The sequence below is a fragment of the Macrobrachium rosenbergii genome, chromosome 40 (assembly GCF_040412425.1).
Source record: "Macrobrachium rosenbergii isolate ZJJX-2024 chromosome 40, ASM4041242v1, whole genome shotgun sequence".
Taxonomy (NCBI): domain Eukaryota; kingdom Metazoa; phylum Arthropoda; class Malacostraca; order Decapoda; family Palaemonidae; genus Macrobrachium; species Macrobrachium rosenbergii.
The window spans coordinates 22542666-22557665 of record NC_089780.1 but is presented as its reverse complement, the minus strand read 5'-3'; the positions used below and the strand labels follow the sequence as shown (position 1 = coordinate 22557665).

The following is a 15000-nucleotide window of genomic DNA, read 5'->3' as shown; positions in this document are numbered from 1 at the left end:
AAGAACGCTTCCAGTAAACAAACATAAACACAACTTCTTCTTCTTCTTCTCTGATGGACGTTGTGTTTGCCAGTCAGTCAGCCATCTTTTATGGACGACTTGATCCCTCAGTCATCATCACGACTTTTGATTTGTGTCCCACTTTCCCCCTTCTCCCCCTCTCAGTTCCCAAATACCCCCAACTTGCTTTCTCAGTCCTCCTCCTTCGTGACCTCTTGCGTATACGCTTTCTACTTATTGTAAATCATTTTCCATCATCCATTGTAATTTATTTTTCCATCATCCATAGATTTCCGATCTGATGTTGCGATTGCACACAGATGTTTTCTCATAAATAAGACTAAAATTCAGAAAAAAAAATTCTGAAATGTCTGTAGATCTCGCATCAATCATTCCCAGCATTTGTATCGGTTACTAATTTTCACACTTTGCTTTTCCCCTGACAAACATCTTCCAACGCTTTATTATGGTTTAACCTAAGTAACAAGACACCAGGAATTGTCTTGTAGTTTTTTCCTCATGGGAAATCCCATCACCTCCATATTTTATTTTATTTCATAATTTTGGTCTGTTATTTGATTGTCAGCAATTAATTTATCACAGTTTTGCCTTAAATCATTCCCATCACGGTACGGAATACCCAAACGGTTCGATTATCTTTCAGAATTCAACCTTCAAAGCTATAAGATTATTCTTCTTTACAATTCTATAACTGTTCTTCAGAATTTACCTTTTACAATTCTCAAGTCCTTCTTCAAGATTTATCCTTTACAACTCTATAATTCTACTGCAAAATTCAACCTTTTCAGGTCTAATTCTCCTCAGGAATTCTACCTGTTCAGCTCTGATTCTCCTACCTCGCAACCCCAATTCTCAACCTTTCACAAAATCAACCCCTATACCTCACTATATATTTCCCCCACTGACAAACCAATCAAATCAACCTTAGCTCACCCCAACTCTCAACCTTAGTTCAACTCAACTGTCAGTCTTAGTTCACCCCAACTCTCAATCTTAGTTCACCCCAACTCTCAACCTTAGTTTCACCCCAACTCTCAATCTTAGTTTACCCCAGCTCTCAATCTTAGTTCACCCCAATTCTCAGCCTTAGTTCACCCCAACTCTCAACCTTAGTTCACCACAACTCTCAACCTTAGTTTACCCCAACTCTCAGCCTTAGTTCACCCCTTCTCTCAGTCTTAGTTCACTCCAACTCAGTTCACCCCTTCTCTCAATCTTAGTTCACTCCAACTCTCAACCTTAGTTTACCCCAACTCTCAATCTTAGTTCACCCCAACCCTCAGCCTTAGTTTACCCCAACTCTCAACCTTTAGTTCACCCCAACTCTCAATCTTAGTTCACCCCAACTCCCAACCTTAGTTCACCCCAACTCTCAATCTTAGTTCACCCTAACTCTCAACCTTAGTTCACCCCAACTCTCAATCTCTCAACCTTAGTTCACCCCAACTGTCAATCTTAGTTCACCCCAACTCTCAACCTTAGTTCACCCCAACTGTCAATCTTAGTTCACCCAACTCTCAACCTTAGTTCACCCTAACTGTCAATCTTAGTTCACCCCAACTGTCAACCTTAGTTCACCCCAACTCTCAACCTTAGTTCACCACAACTCTCTATCTTAGTTCAACCCAACTCTCAACCGTAGTTCACCCCAACTCCCAATCTTAGTTTACCCCAACTCACAACCTTATTTCACACAAACTCTCAACCTTAGTTCACCCCAACTCTCTATCTTAGTTCATCCCAACTTTCAACCGTAGTTCACCCCAACTCTCAACCTTAGTTCACCCCAACTCTTAACCTTAGTTTGCCCCAACTCTCTATCTTAATTCATCCCAACTTTCAACCGTAGTTCACCCCAACTCTCAATCTTAGTTCACCCCAACTCTCAACCTTAGTTCACCCCAACTCTCAACCTTAGTTTACCCCAACTCTCATAGTTCATCCCAACTTTCAACCATAGTTCACCCCAACTCTCAATCTTAGTTCACCCCAACTCTCAACCTTAGTTCAACCCAACCCTCCAGTCTGTTTCCCCCCAAATTAATCAAGGTACGAAAATGACGTAGAGACTTCTTTTTTATTATCTCCCTCTTCCTCTCTGTTTGTTCCATTAACGACGTGAAATTTGCATGACTACAAACAAACAGAAGTGGGAGGGGTTGAGTAGTGGGTTAGGGAAACAAACAGAAGTGGGGGTGGATTTGGGGTGGGGTGGATAGAAGGGCCATTTCCTGCCTCCAGTCCCCATATTGATGAGTATTTACCTGATGGCACTGTTAGCACCTGCAAGGCCGATTGATTGATCGAGTGATTTAATTGGCATGGCACGAACTGGCGTCACAACAGTTAAGTTCATAGACACCAAGAGTCATTAAATTCTTTTATTATTTTGGCAGACATGTAAGTGATTAAATGTCAGAATATGTCAATATTATTCAGTTAGAACTGACCAAGAGAATACTTGTCTTTTCGTGCACCTAAGTGCAAAATCACTTAGGATAGACTGATCCCATAATAGTATATTAACAAGATATAACAGAATTATTCCGAGAAATCTTTTAGAATATGCATCAACGCGAATAACAAAAGAAAAATAATATTAATTATAGCCCAGATCTATACACTCCTGTCCACATTCTGTACAAGACGTTCGAATGAGATTCATAATACTCTAAGGATTCTCAGTAATCGTTCAAATTGTCCTATACCTCTCCTTGGCTTATCCATTACCCGAGTTAATCCTAGACAGGGGTATTTCACCTGAAAAGTAACTATTTCAAATGCGATGAGCTTTGTAAGCATAAAAATTGTTACATAATTCCTTAATCTGAATTGTTGTTTGAGAAACTGAATTGTATGTTTTTTAAACGCTTTATATATATATATATATATATATATATATATATATATATATATATATATATATATATATATATATATTTTTTTATATTTATATATATATATAATTTATTTATATATATATATAATATTTATGTGTATGTATGTATGTATGTATGTATGTATGTATGCATACATAGGTGTACTCGTAAGCGTGTGCTTACGTAAGCACGAGTGCATATGTAGGTACGCAATGATTCCGAGGAACAAGTACAATATACACTCAGCACAGGTGATGAGTGAGGCCAGGTAAGTGGTTCATTGATTATCTTTCCTAGTGTTTGTCTCCGTTATTCGTGTTCCTGCCTCACAGAGAGAGAGAGAGAGAGAGAGAGAGAGAGAGAGAGAGAGAGAGAGAGAGAGAGAGCTTAGGTGAAAGATTACCTGTCATGAACTCATCATTTTAGGGTTCAGTAATTTAATGGCTTGTCAGTGACTGAAATTCTAATTTAAGATTATTGACTGTGTTGTTGTTGTTATTATTATTATTATTATTATTATTATTATTATTATTATTATTATTATTATTATTATTATTATTATCGCTTTATGGCAAGCTACACAATCGCTAGTTTCTATCATCTCTCTCTCTCTCTCTCTCTCTCTCTCTCTCTCTCTCTCTCTCTCTCTCTCTCTCCTCTCTCTCTCTCTCTCTCTCTCTCTCTCTCCCCTACAGAGTCCTTTCAGGCGTGATGAATACAACCGATGGAGAAAATTGATATACACTTTAGGGGCCGCAGAGAGTTTCCGGAGATTACTATAGTTGATTACTTTCACGCCTTAAAGAGGCCGATGGGGGGAGGGATTTAGAAAGGACATTAATCTATCCACTATTACGTCTGTCTACGCTTCTGCTGCTACTTTCTCGGGATCGTGACATCATACTGAAGAGTACCAGACTGTGGAAATGTGGAGTAGTGTTAATTGCTTCCGGGGTATTTTATAGTTCTTTGCGGAACTGTGGAATCGTGGGACTGTTCTTATAAGCTACGATATTTACCCTTGTTTTTAATATTGGTCTCTCCAAATTAACTTTTTTTTTCACCTTTGTTTAAGTATCTCTTCGTTTTCAAGTTCAGTTAATTATTTTCATCCATTTTTAGTTTTGCTGTTTCTGTTTTTGAATTTTTGCCTCCTTTTTCGTTCACCTAATTCATCCATTTTCACATTCTATTTCCCATCTATTTTCTTTGTATTCGTCCTATATTACGTCTATTTCCCTCTATTTACTATTCATTTTATTTCCTTCTATACCCCTTTACTTCCCCTCCATTCCCCCTTTTTCAACTCTGTTTCCTTGTATTCCCCTAATGTATCCTCTATTTCTCTTCTACTTCCATCTATTTCCCTTTATTTCCCCACTCTATTTCCCATCTATTTCCTTGTATTACCCTTAATGTATCCTCTTTCTCCTTTCTACTTCCATCTATTTCCCTTTATCCTCCCTTCTGTTTCCACTCTATTTCCTTGTATTCTTCCTAAATTATCCTATTTCCCTTCCACTTCCATCTACTTGCATTACCCCTAATGTATCCTCTTTTTCCTTTGCACTTCCATCTATTCCCCTTTATACCCTCTGTATTTCCACTCTATTTCCTTGCATTCCTCCTAAATTATCCTATGTTTCTCTTCCACTTCCATCTACTTTTATTACCCCTAATGTATCCTCTTTTTCCTTTCTGCTTCCATCTATTTCCCTTTACACCACCCCCCGTCTATTTCCACTCTATTTCCTTGTATTCCTCCTAATTTATCCTATATTTCCCCTCCACTTCCATCTATTTCCCTTTATTCGCCCCTCCTGCCTCTATTTCCATTCCATTTCCTTCTATTTCAAACCACACCACACCACCCACCAAAGCTAATTTTAAGGCGCACAGATGACTTACAAGACAGCTCTCAACGGCTGCGCTCTCTATAATTTCGCAACATTCAAAAAGCGAAAAAAAAAAAAGAGAAACACTTTACAGCGACTTGCCTTTTAACGAATCTCGCCGACTGATTTAATAGATGGCAGGTGTACGAACGTAAGGGTTAATTGACACGCAAATAAATCAGTGATTCAGGAAGATGCGATATGCAAATTTCCCTTGCGAATCGGCCGCTCATTAATGGTTGGCTAATGACGGCCAGGTAAGGTTGCGTTACGTTATGCATTCGGTGTCACGTGTTTTTTTTATTTATATTTTTTTTTTTTTCGGGGGCGCGCGGGATGTCGGGACGTGAGTTGAAGTTGTGATGATTTTGGGGTGTGTGTGTGTGTGTGTAGGGTGGACGGTGTCTTATTTAAGACGACTAATTACACATACATACACACATATGATATACATACATACATATATATATATATGTATATATATGCATGTATGTATATATATATATACACATAATATATAATTTATATTGAAGTCAGTGACATCATTTGCAGAGACTATCTTTTTATTTAGAATCTGAATAAGAGATATAAAAGAAGTATAGACTGAATCAGAGTCTAAATAAAATCAGTCTAAATAAAAAGATAGTGTCTGACTTCAATAGAAATTGACTTATATATATATATAATAGAAATTATATATATATATATATATATATATATATATATATATATATATATATATATAAATATATATATATATATATATATATATATATATATATATATATATATATATATATATATATACATATTCTCACACAAAACAAAACAATAAAAGACGCTAAAATACTATTAATAACGCTGACGTCATCAATGCGCTATTTACGCATGTCTCGAAACAAGACGTTCTACTTTCCCATTATGGATAATTTTAGTACCGATTACGTCAAACCATCTAATATTATTTAGGGCGTCACTCTCCGACGTCACTCTGACGTCAGGGCGTCCGAAACTGGTGGTGTTGGTGGCGAGGACGATTTTGAGCAGGTGTAATGCGCACCTGCCCTCGTAGCAAAGAGAAAAAGGAATGTAAGAAAAAAAAAATTAAGGAAAGCGTTGCTGACGACAGACTCAATGATATGACGTTAAAGGTAATTCGGATTGTGATCCCCTCTCTCTCTCTCTCTCTCTCTCTCTCTCTCTCTCTCTCTCTCTCTCTCTTTTATATCCATTTACTTACAGTGATATTTGTAGTAAGTATATATATATATATATATATATATATATATATATATATATATATATATATATATATATATATATATATTATATATATATGTATACATGTGTGTGTGTATATATACATACATGAATTTGTGTGTATGTGCGTGAGTGTTCTTGTGTGTGTTTATGTATGTGTGTGTGTAAGAGAAGACGAGCATAGGAATAACTGCTATCATAATCGTACTAGTAGTAGTAGTAGTAGTAGTAGTAGTAGTATTTAAAACTCCTCACTTTTCATCTTATACTAATACCTTAGCCTTTTTAATTGCATTGATGACTAAATATTATTTGTAGTTTTATCATATCAGTCTGTGGAAATTAAGGCAAAAACATTTGGTTATTTTAGTAGAATTCTTTTAATAATCGTTGTTTTGCAGAATGTTTGTTCGTTGATATATATATATATATATATATATATATATATATATATATATATATATATATATATAATATATATATATATATATATATATATATATATATATCTATATCTATACACAATATATATATATATATATATATATACACATCTAGTAATGCTAAAAATTTCAAAGTCAAACCACAAAAATCATTAAGAACAAACATTCTGTAAATAACATTAATTAAAAAATGTGTATATATATAAATACTGTACATATATATAAATATAAATTATATATATTTATATATTTGTGTATATATTATATATTTATGTAATATATATATATATATATATATATATATATATATATATATATATACATTCAGGCGGATATATATACATCAACTATATATAGTCATATATATAATATATATAATATAACAAAACAGTTGCATATTTATTGTAACAAACGTTTCAAAGAAGCTACTTAAAAACATCATATTTATTGTAAGAAATAAATTGAAAAATACATACTAATTCTCTTAATTCAAAATAAAAGATAAATTAAAAACAGCAGTTACATTCTTTAAAATTACAAAATATATAAAAAAGTAAAAAGAAAGCAGATTTTATTTTTTAAGTCTATCTGATCAAAAGAAGGGGAAAGACGAAGTGAGACCAGAAGTTCACGCATGCGCAGAGTACACTTATAGGCCAAGTGCAAAGGAGAAGAAGACACGTTGGAGTTCAGAAGAGGTGCATGACCTTTAATTAATAAACAAAGACTCAAGGGTCGTTAAGTAGGCCGATTGTTTGGTAGTTCCCAGGATGGAAAAATGTTTTTTTATCAATATTAACCTTGCATTTCACGGCATGATTTCTAATGCTAGAAAATTCGGGGGTTAGTAATTCGTGAGCCAGTTCTGTAGCTCAAGCCTACAGTAAGTGGCTGTAATAACGGACGTGCAACATTCTCTTTATTGAGCCAACATAACTACCAAGACATTTGGGCATTCAAATTTGTTTATGAATAATATTGGACTTCATAAAGGTCTGTAGTTTGTCCTTATAATTAAAAAAAGCCGCCAGTCTTTAGTGGATTCCCTTATTTCACTTATTAAATGATTCCTCAATATCCCAGTTTGCGCTAAAAAATGGCTTTGACTTCCAACAACAAATAGTACATCAGGATGGTGATTTATATATGGCCAGTTTAGATGTCGAGTCGTTATTCACAAATGTGCCGGTCTCCGAAACTATTGAGATTATTCTAGACAAAGTCTTTTATGAGAGTGGTGTTATCTTTCACGGTTTTAATAGACATCTTTTTAAGTCTCTCTTGGAACTTGCAGTGCAAGATTCTGCTTTTATTTTTAACAAACAACTCTACTTGCAGGTCGAGGGAGTTGCTATGGGTTCCCCATTGGGCCCTCTCTTCGCAAATTTTTTTATGACACATTTATAAGAAGAGTTTTTAGATAACTGTCCCGAATCCTTTAAACCCCTTTACCATAGGAGATATGTGGATAATACTTTTGCCCTATTTAAACATTCGTGGCAATGTCAGTCTTTTCTAGATTACGTTAACTCTAGACATTCCAACATTAGATTTACTATTGAGCAGGAGACTGAGAATACACTGGCTTTTTTAGACGTAAAAATCCCCCGCTTTGACCATAATTTTAGCACATCGGATTTTAGAAAAAGTACTTATATATACAGGCCTTGGAGGTAACTTTTATAGTTCATGTTACTTTTCTTTTAAAATTAATGCCATAACGACCCTAGTTTTTAGAGCACTTCGTTATACATCTAGCTGGGTAAATTTCCACTCCGAAATTGAATTTTTACAGGAATATTTCACCAAAAATTCATATCCAAAAATACTTTTTTATAACATAGTTAACAAGATTTTAGCACATAACTTTTCTGATTCTATTGTGAAATGTAATGTTCCGAAATTGACTATGTACGCCACGATACCATATACGCACGTTGACTTTCTGCGATCCAAAGTTAAACAAATCATCGAAAAAGAGTTTGGATTTCTAAAACTGAATTTAATACCTCTGAATCCACTAAAGATTGTCGGCTTTTTTCATTATAAGGACAAGCTACAGACCTTTATGAAGTCCAGTATTATTTACAAACAAATTTGAATGCCCAAATGTCTTGGCTCATCAAAGAGAATGTTGCAGGTCCGTTATGACAGCCACTTAGGTTTGAGCTACAGAACTGGCTCACGAATTACTAACCCCGAATTTTCTAGTATTAGAAACCATGCCGTGAAATGCAAGGTTAATATTGATAAAAACATTTTTCCATCCTGGGAACTACCAAACAATCTGCCTACTTAACGACCCTTGAGTCTTTGTTTATTAAACGGTCATGCACCTCTTCTAAACTCCAACGTGTCTTCTCCTCTGCACTTGGCCTAAGTATATTAATCTCTGGGCATGCGTGAGCTTGTGGTCTCACTTCGTCTTTCCCCTTCTTTTGATCAGGTAGACTTAAATAAAAAAAAAATTTGCTTTCTTTTTACTCTTTTATATATTTTGTAATTTCAAAGAATGGAACTGCTGTTTTCAATTTAGCTTTTATTTTGAATTAAGAGAATTAATATGTATTTTTTCAATTTTACAGACCGATGATGTGTTTAAGTAACACGAAACGTTTCTTACAATAAATATGCAACTGTTTTGTTGACTGTCAGCTTCTTTGGACATATGCTTGTTAAAATATATATAATATATATAATATATATATATATATATATATATATATATATATATATATATATATATATATATATATATATATATATATATATATATATATGTATGTATTATAGGAAATTTGCTAAGGCACTTCCCTTTAAATCTTTCTACTCCATTAACACATCACCACATGTCGATGTGAAAAGTCCAATTCCATTAAACGCTAAATCAATCTTTATGAAAATGAGAGACTTTCTGTGATTTACCGTAATCAATCACCTGCCGACCTGCTAATGATACCTTTTCACACCTGTCAGCGATCCTACGCAGGAAAAATTGAATGAAAATTAATGCATAATCATGTAAGGTCTTATAGTCATTTATGAATATATTCCTCTTGATTTTATTCCTCTTTTTTTCTCTTATATTCCTACTTTTTCTTCATCATTCCTCTTAATTTTCTTATCTTCCTAAGTCCTCTTTTTCCTTCTTTTTCCTCAGTCCTCTCTTCCGTTTTTTTCCTCATTTTCCTTCTCTTTTTCCTCAGTCCTCTTTTCCTCATCATCTCTCTCAGTCTTCTTTTTGCCCTCATCTCCCTAAATCCTCTTTTTCCTCATCTCCCGCAATCCTCTTTTCCTCCAAACCTCCTCAGTCCTCTTTTTCTCCTCATTTCCTCATTTCTCTTATCTCCCTCAGTTCGCTTTTCCTCCTAACTCCCTCAGTCCTCTCTCCCTCCTCGTCTCCCTCAGTTATCTTTTTTTTTTTCTTTTTCCTGAGTCCTCTTTTCCTCCTCATCTCCCACAATCCTCATTTTCCTCTTTTTTCCTCTTTCAGTGTCCTTCACCCCACAGATCCCGAAATACTTAAAAGGAACCTCGACTCTTTTCTTCCAGAATCGACAATGGACAGCACAGAAGAGGGGGCACCGTCCCCCAGTCACCCTCCACCCCCATCGCCGCCCACGTCACCCCCACAGTCACCCCACGCCATGAACGCCCACACCCGGGTGTCGGCCTTCTCCGTTGTCACCCCACAGATCAAGATGTCTCCTGGAAAAGCAGGTGAGTTGTTGAAGCATTTCATTCTCTCTCTCTCTCTCTCTCTCTCTCTCTCTCTCTCTCTCTCTCTCTCTCTCTCTCTCTCTCTCTCTGTCAGTTTCTTTACTTGCATTATTTCGTTAAATTGTTCCTTTTATTATAAGAGCTTGATTCATATGTATACATAATATATATATTACACATACATATACATATATATATATATAATATATATATATATAATATGTATATATATATATATATATAAATGTATATATTATTACATATATGTATATATATATGTATATATATATGTATATATATATATATATATATATATATATATATATATATATATATATATATATCATTATTTATATCCTTTAAGGATAAACATTCATATATTCATTCAAAGCTCGAAACAAACGAGACGGAAGGAGTTTATATGAAACAAAACAAAAAAAATCTCAAGAGCGCATGAGCGCGTTTGTGAACGAGTCGACCTCTGTTTAATAAAACCCCGATGTCAACTATACTATCTGATGCCCGGAACGAAGGTGGGAGAGGGGGGGAGGGGGAGGAAAGAATTAACGGATTAACCGAATAAGAAGATTATGCTATTATGACACTTTTCCCTCTTTGTATTACACGTGCTGGAAGGGATACCCCCTGAAGTGTTATTAAGGGACTGGAGGAATACCTGGAATTGGGGAGGGTGGGGGTATGGCCAAAGGGGGCGATTGTTAGAGTTACCTGGAATCCAGCAGTGCATGACGTGCTTTTCCTCTCTCTCTCTCTCTCTCTCTCTCTCTCTCTCTCTCTCTCTCTCTCTCTCTCTCTTTGTTTTCTTTCTCCTGGTCATACGTTCATTCACTCATAAATATAGTGTGTGTTTGTATATATATATATATATATATATATATATATATATATATATATATATATATATATATATATATATATATATATATATATATATATATAACCATATATATTTGCAGCTTACCAGTAGAGAAAAATTTTACTTCACTCAGGAATAACAATGATATTTTCCTTTTTACTGTCAGTTTTCTTTGAGAGAGAGAGAAAAACCCTCAGAAATTAGATCAAAAGAGATTTGAAAAGATTTCGAAAATTAAATATAAATCTCCTGGAGCCTGCCCACGAAATCTAACGAAGAAGAAGAAGAGAAAAAAAAAGAAAAAGAACATGATCATCTCCCTGAAAAAAAGAACAAAAAAACGCTTTTACAAACATTTATTCGACGCTGTCATTCCGTAAACGTTTTTGTTCGTGCTGGAATTTATGACAGGATAAGTCACCGAGAGTTCCTGTTTGCCCTGAACGACTCATGAGAATCACATAGACTGCGTTCTTTATTTATGTTTGTATAAGATTAGTTACACGCACTCTCAGTGGAGAGCTTCAGTGCTCGTGCGACAAAAAGGTTTACCTTTAATGTTTACGATTTCCCTCGGTGTTCCTCAAGGGGATACGTTGGAACCCGGTGTTTTACGACACTGCCAAGTGTCTGAGCCTCCCTTGGGAGCCCTGGCAAACACACAGGCCTATGTAAGCCACAAATAACACTCTCCACAGGCCTACATAATCTACAATTGATACCGTCACATAATGGAAGTGTTGTCCTGTCCGGCTAGACTTAGGTTTTATGCCTTTAGGCGTGATCACACCCTGGACGTTGGTACCCCCTTTTTTTATATATTGGCACCCCTGTGATATTGGCTGCCTAGATCTAGATTCTGGGACTCATTTTGATGCAGAAACGCTACACCCATATGCCTGTAACCCTTTGAATATTGGTACCAGTAATCTATACACTGAGATTCTGGGACCAATTTTGATACCCAAATTCCTCTAACTCTTTAAATACTGGGGCCAATAATCCACACACTGGCACTCTGGCTCCCTAGACCATGATTCTGGGACCTATTTTGCTTTGGGAGCCTATACCCAAATGAGTGTAACCCTTGGAATACGGGGACCACTAATCCACACATTGGCACCCCTCAAGGTGGGTACCGGCAACCCTGCAGGTTACACACTTACATTTAGGCGTGATACGATTCTCTTTTTTTTTCTTCCTCTTTTCCCATCAAAGAAGCGACGCAGCCTTCATCTAGTGACTTGTATTCGTCTGCTACTGCTGTGAGTCGGCTTCCTTTCACAGGTTTGTTTTCGGAGTCTCATATCTCCCTTATCTGCCTTCTTCTTATCGAAACAAATCAGGAGGGTATGCTGCTGTCTGCAACTCTTTCAACTCTGCCGATTCCGACGAGGATGGTCCTGATTTTTATCAGTTTGAAGAAATGCGCTGATAAGGCGCACTTGTTGTTATCTGTGAACGAGGAGGAGGAAGAGCGGGAGAAGGAGGCTGGAGAGAGAGAGAGAGAGAGAGAGAGAGAGAGAGAGAGAGAGAGAGAGAATCAAAATGGGGACTGAGAGAGGTAGACAGGCTGACTTATATGTTCATAATTTCTGTATAAAAACGGAACTACCATCTTAAAGCGATAAGTCCCAGTATCATCGCCCCTGACTGAGAGAGAGAGAGAGAGAGAGAGAGAGAGAGAGAGAGAGAGAGGAGAGAGAGTGATGAGGATCCAAGCATATAGACAAAAGGCCGACTTACTTTTTTTTTAATTCTATTCCAGAGCGGAATTACCCTCTTAAAGCGAGACGCCAAGGATTCGCCTTCCACTTGGAGAGAGAGAGAGAGAGAGAGAGAGAGAGAGAGAGAGAGAGAGAGATAAATAAAAACTCAGAGAGACAGACCGCTAAGATTTATTTTAGTAATATCTTTCCCTAAACGGAATTGCGTTCGTAAAGCGATACCTCCCAGCATCGCCTCCCCTCCCTGAGAGAGAGAGAGAGAGAGAGAGAGAGAGAGAGAGAGAGAGAGAGATCCACGCATGTATGTGTTATCGCTTTATTGCATTACGGTCATTTGAATCCACTAATCCCTTCTTTTTCTGATTGAGGTCGGAGCCGCCTTCGAGTCTCTCTCTCTCTCTCTCTCTCTCCCGCCCTCGAAGTCCTCCTGAATATTTCAGCAGGTCCTTCGGAGAGGACTAACCCCAAACGGCCTCCTCGCATGTCCTGGGCATGCGTGGGGAGCCGTTCCCACGGGAATGGCGTGGCCACGCAAGGAGCTCCGAGCATTTCCCCTTGGGAATGGTTCCTAGTTTGGGATTCCTTTTGGTCACTTCAACCTCGCTGCTTCGTGGAAAGTCTCTCTCTCTCTCTCTCTCTCTCTCTCTCTCTCTCTCTCTCTCTCTCTCTCTCTCTCTCTCTCACCGGTGCTTTTCTAAATTTTTCAAAGGAGGTTTATATATATATATATATATATGTATATATATATATATATATATATATATATATATATATATATTTATATATATATATATATATATATATATATATATATATATATATATATATATATATATATATATATTTAAGTAATAATCTTGCATCTTTTTTACTCATTATTCCCATCTACGTAGACACATTTACCGAAGAGCACTGAAGTGCAAGTATTATATTTCTATTGTTTTGTTCCATATAGATAGATAGCTAGCTAGCTAGAAGCTAGATAGATATATAGATAGATAGATAGATGGATAGATAGATAGATAGAAAGATAGACAGATAGATAGATAGCTGTATCTAGCAGAAGAGCGACCTCTATATTTAGAAATAAAAAGATATAAAAATAAAAATACATTTACAATCTCATTCTCATCCCTTTCTAGATCTCCCAAAAGAAAAGTCCCCAATTTTCGTCGTGCATGTAGTAAGGGTGGCCCACTCTCCGCCCCCAACCCACCCACCCAGCTTACCTGGCTTCGCTCGTTCCCCGAACGGCCTTACCTGTCATTAACACCTCTCGCGGTGGGTGCCAATTACGACCTCATACCCGCTTGTTAATACGCGTTGTTATTATAGGCGCTGGTTAATTCGACCGGTTGTCTCACCCACTGGCAGCCCTGTGGGACTTACGGAAAGTGGCATTGGTCGTTGTGGACACGAAATTTTTTTCTCTCTTTTTATTTTCTCTTCTTTTTTTCTTTCCGTTATTTCTCATTTCCCCAGAGAAACGTCGAATCTGTTTTGTTGTTCAACTGTTGTGGATATTTTTTTTTTTTTTTTTTTTCAGGCAGAATCCCCCTCACCCGTATTCGAGAGATGTGTCATTGTTCGTCGTTTCTCTCTGTCTGTCTGTCTGTCTGTCTGTCTGTCTGTCTGTCTCTCTCTCTCTCTCTCTCTCTCTCTCTCTCTCTCTCTCTATATATATATATATATATATATATATATATATATATATATATATATATATATATATATATATATATATATATATATATATATATATATATATATATATATATATATATATATATATATATATATATATATATATATATGGATCTAGTTTTTCTCCTATATTGTTATCTCGTAATAATTTTTATGTCAGTCAGTGACCAAAAAGCCTTTCTTTATTTTATTGTATATATTTATCCATGTCAGATATAATAACATTTCTTGGAGAGAGAGAGAGAGAGAGAGAGAGAGAGAGAGAGAGAGAGAGAGAGAAACGAACTATGACAGAATTCACGAATGTGAGTGAGGGGGGAATTTCCCCCTCAAAAGAAAACAAAAAAAAAAACGAAACATTATCTACAACATTTGACCGACAAACCAGACTCGATGTTTCTCTGGGGAAATGAGAGAATCAACGGGAAGGAAGAAAGGAGAAAAAGAGTGAAAAAATAAATGGAAGAATTAATG

The 15000-nt window shown here is 36.1% G+C and overlaps 1 protein-coding gene across 1 annotated transcript in view; it reads left to right on the top strand.

The window, feature by feature from the left end:
* sens (senseless) overlaps nt 1-15000 on the top strand; it is an 81471-nt gene that overhangs the window by 9598 nt on the left and 56873 nt on the right. Inside the window, exon 2 of the mRNA XM_067083315.1 lies at nt 10051-10218. Within this exon, the coding sequence (XP_066939416.1) occupies nt 10051-10218 (168 nt within the window). The remainder of the gene's footprint in view (nt 1-10050; nt 10219-15000) is intronic.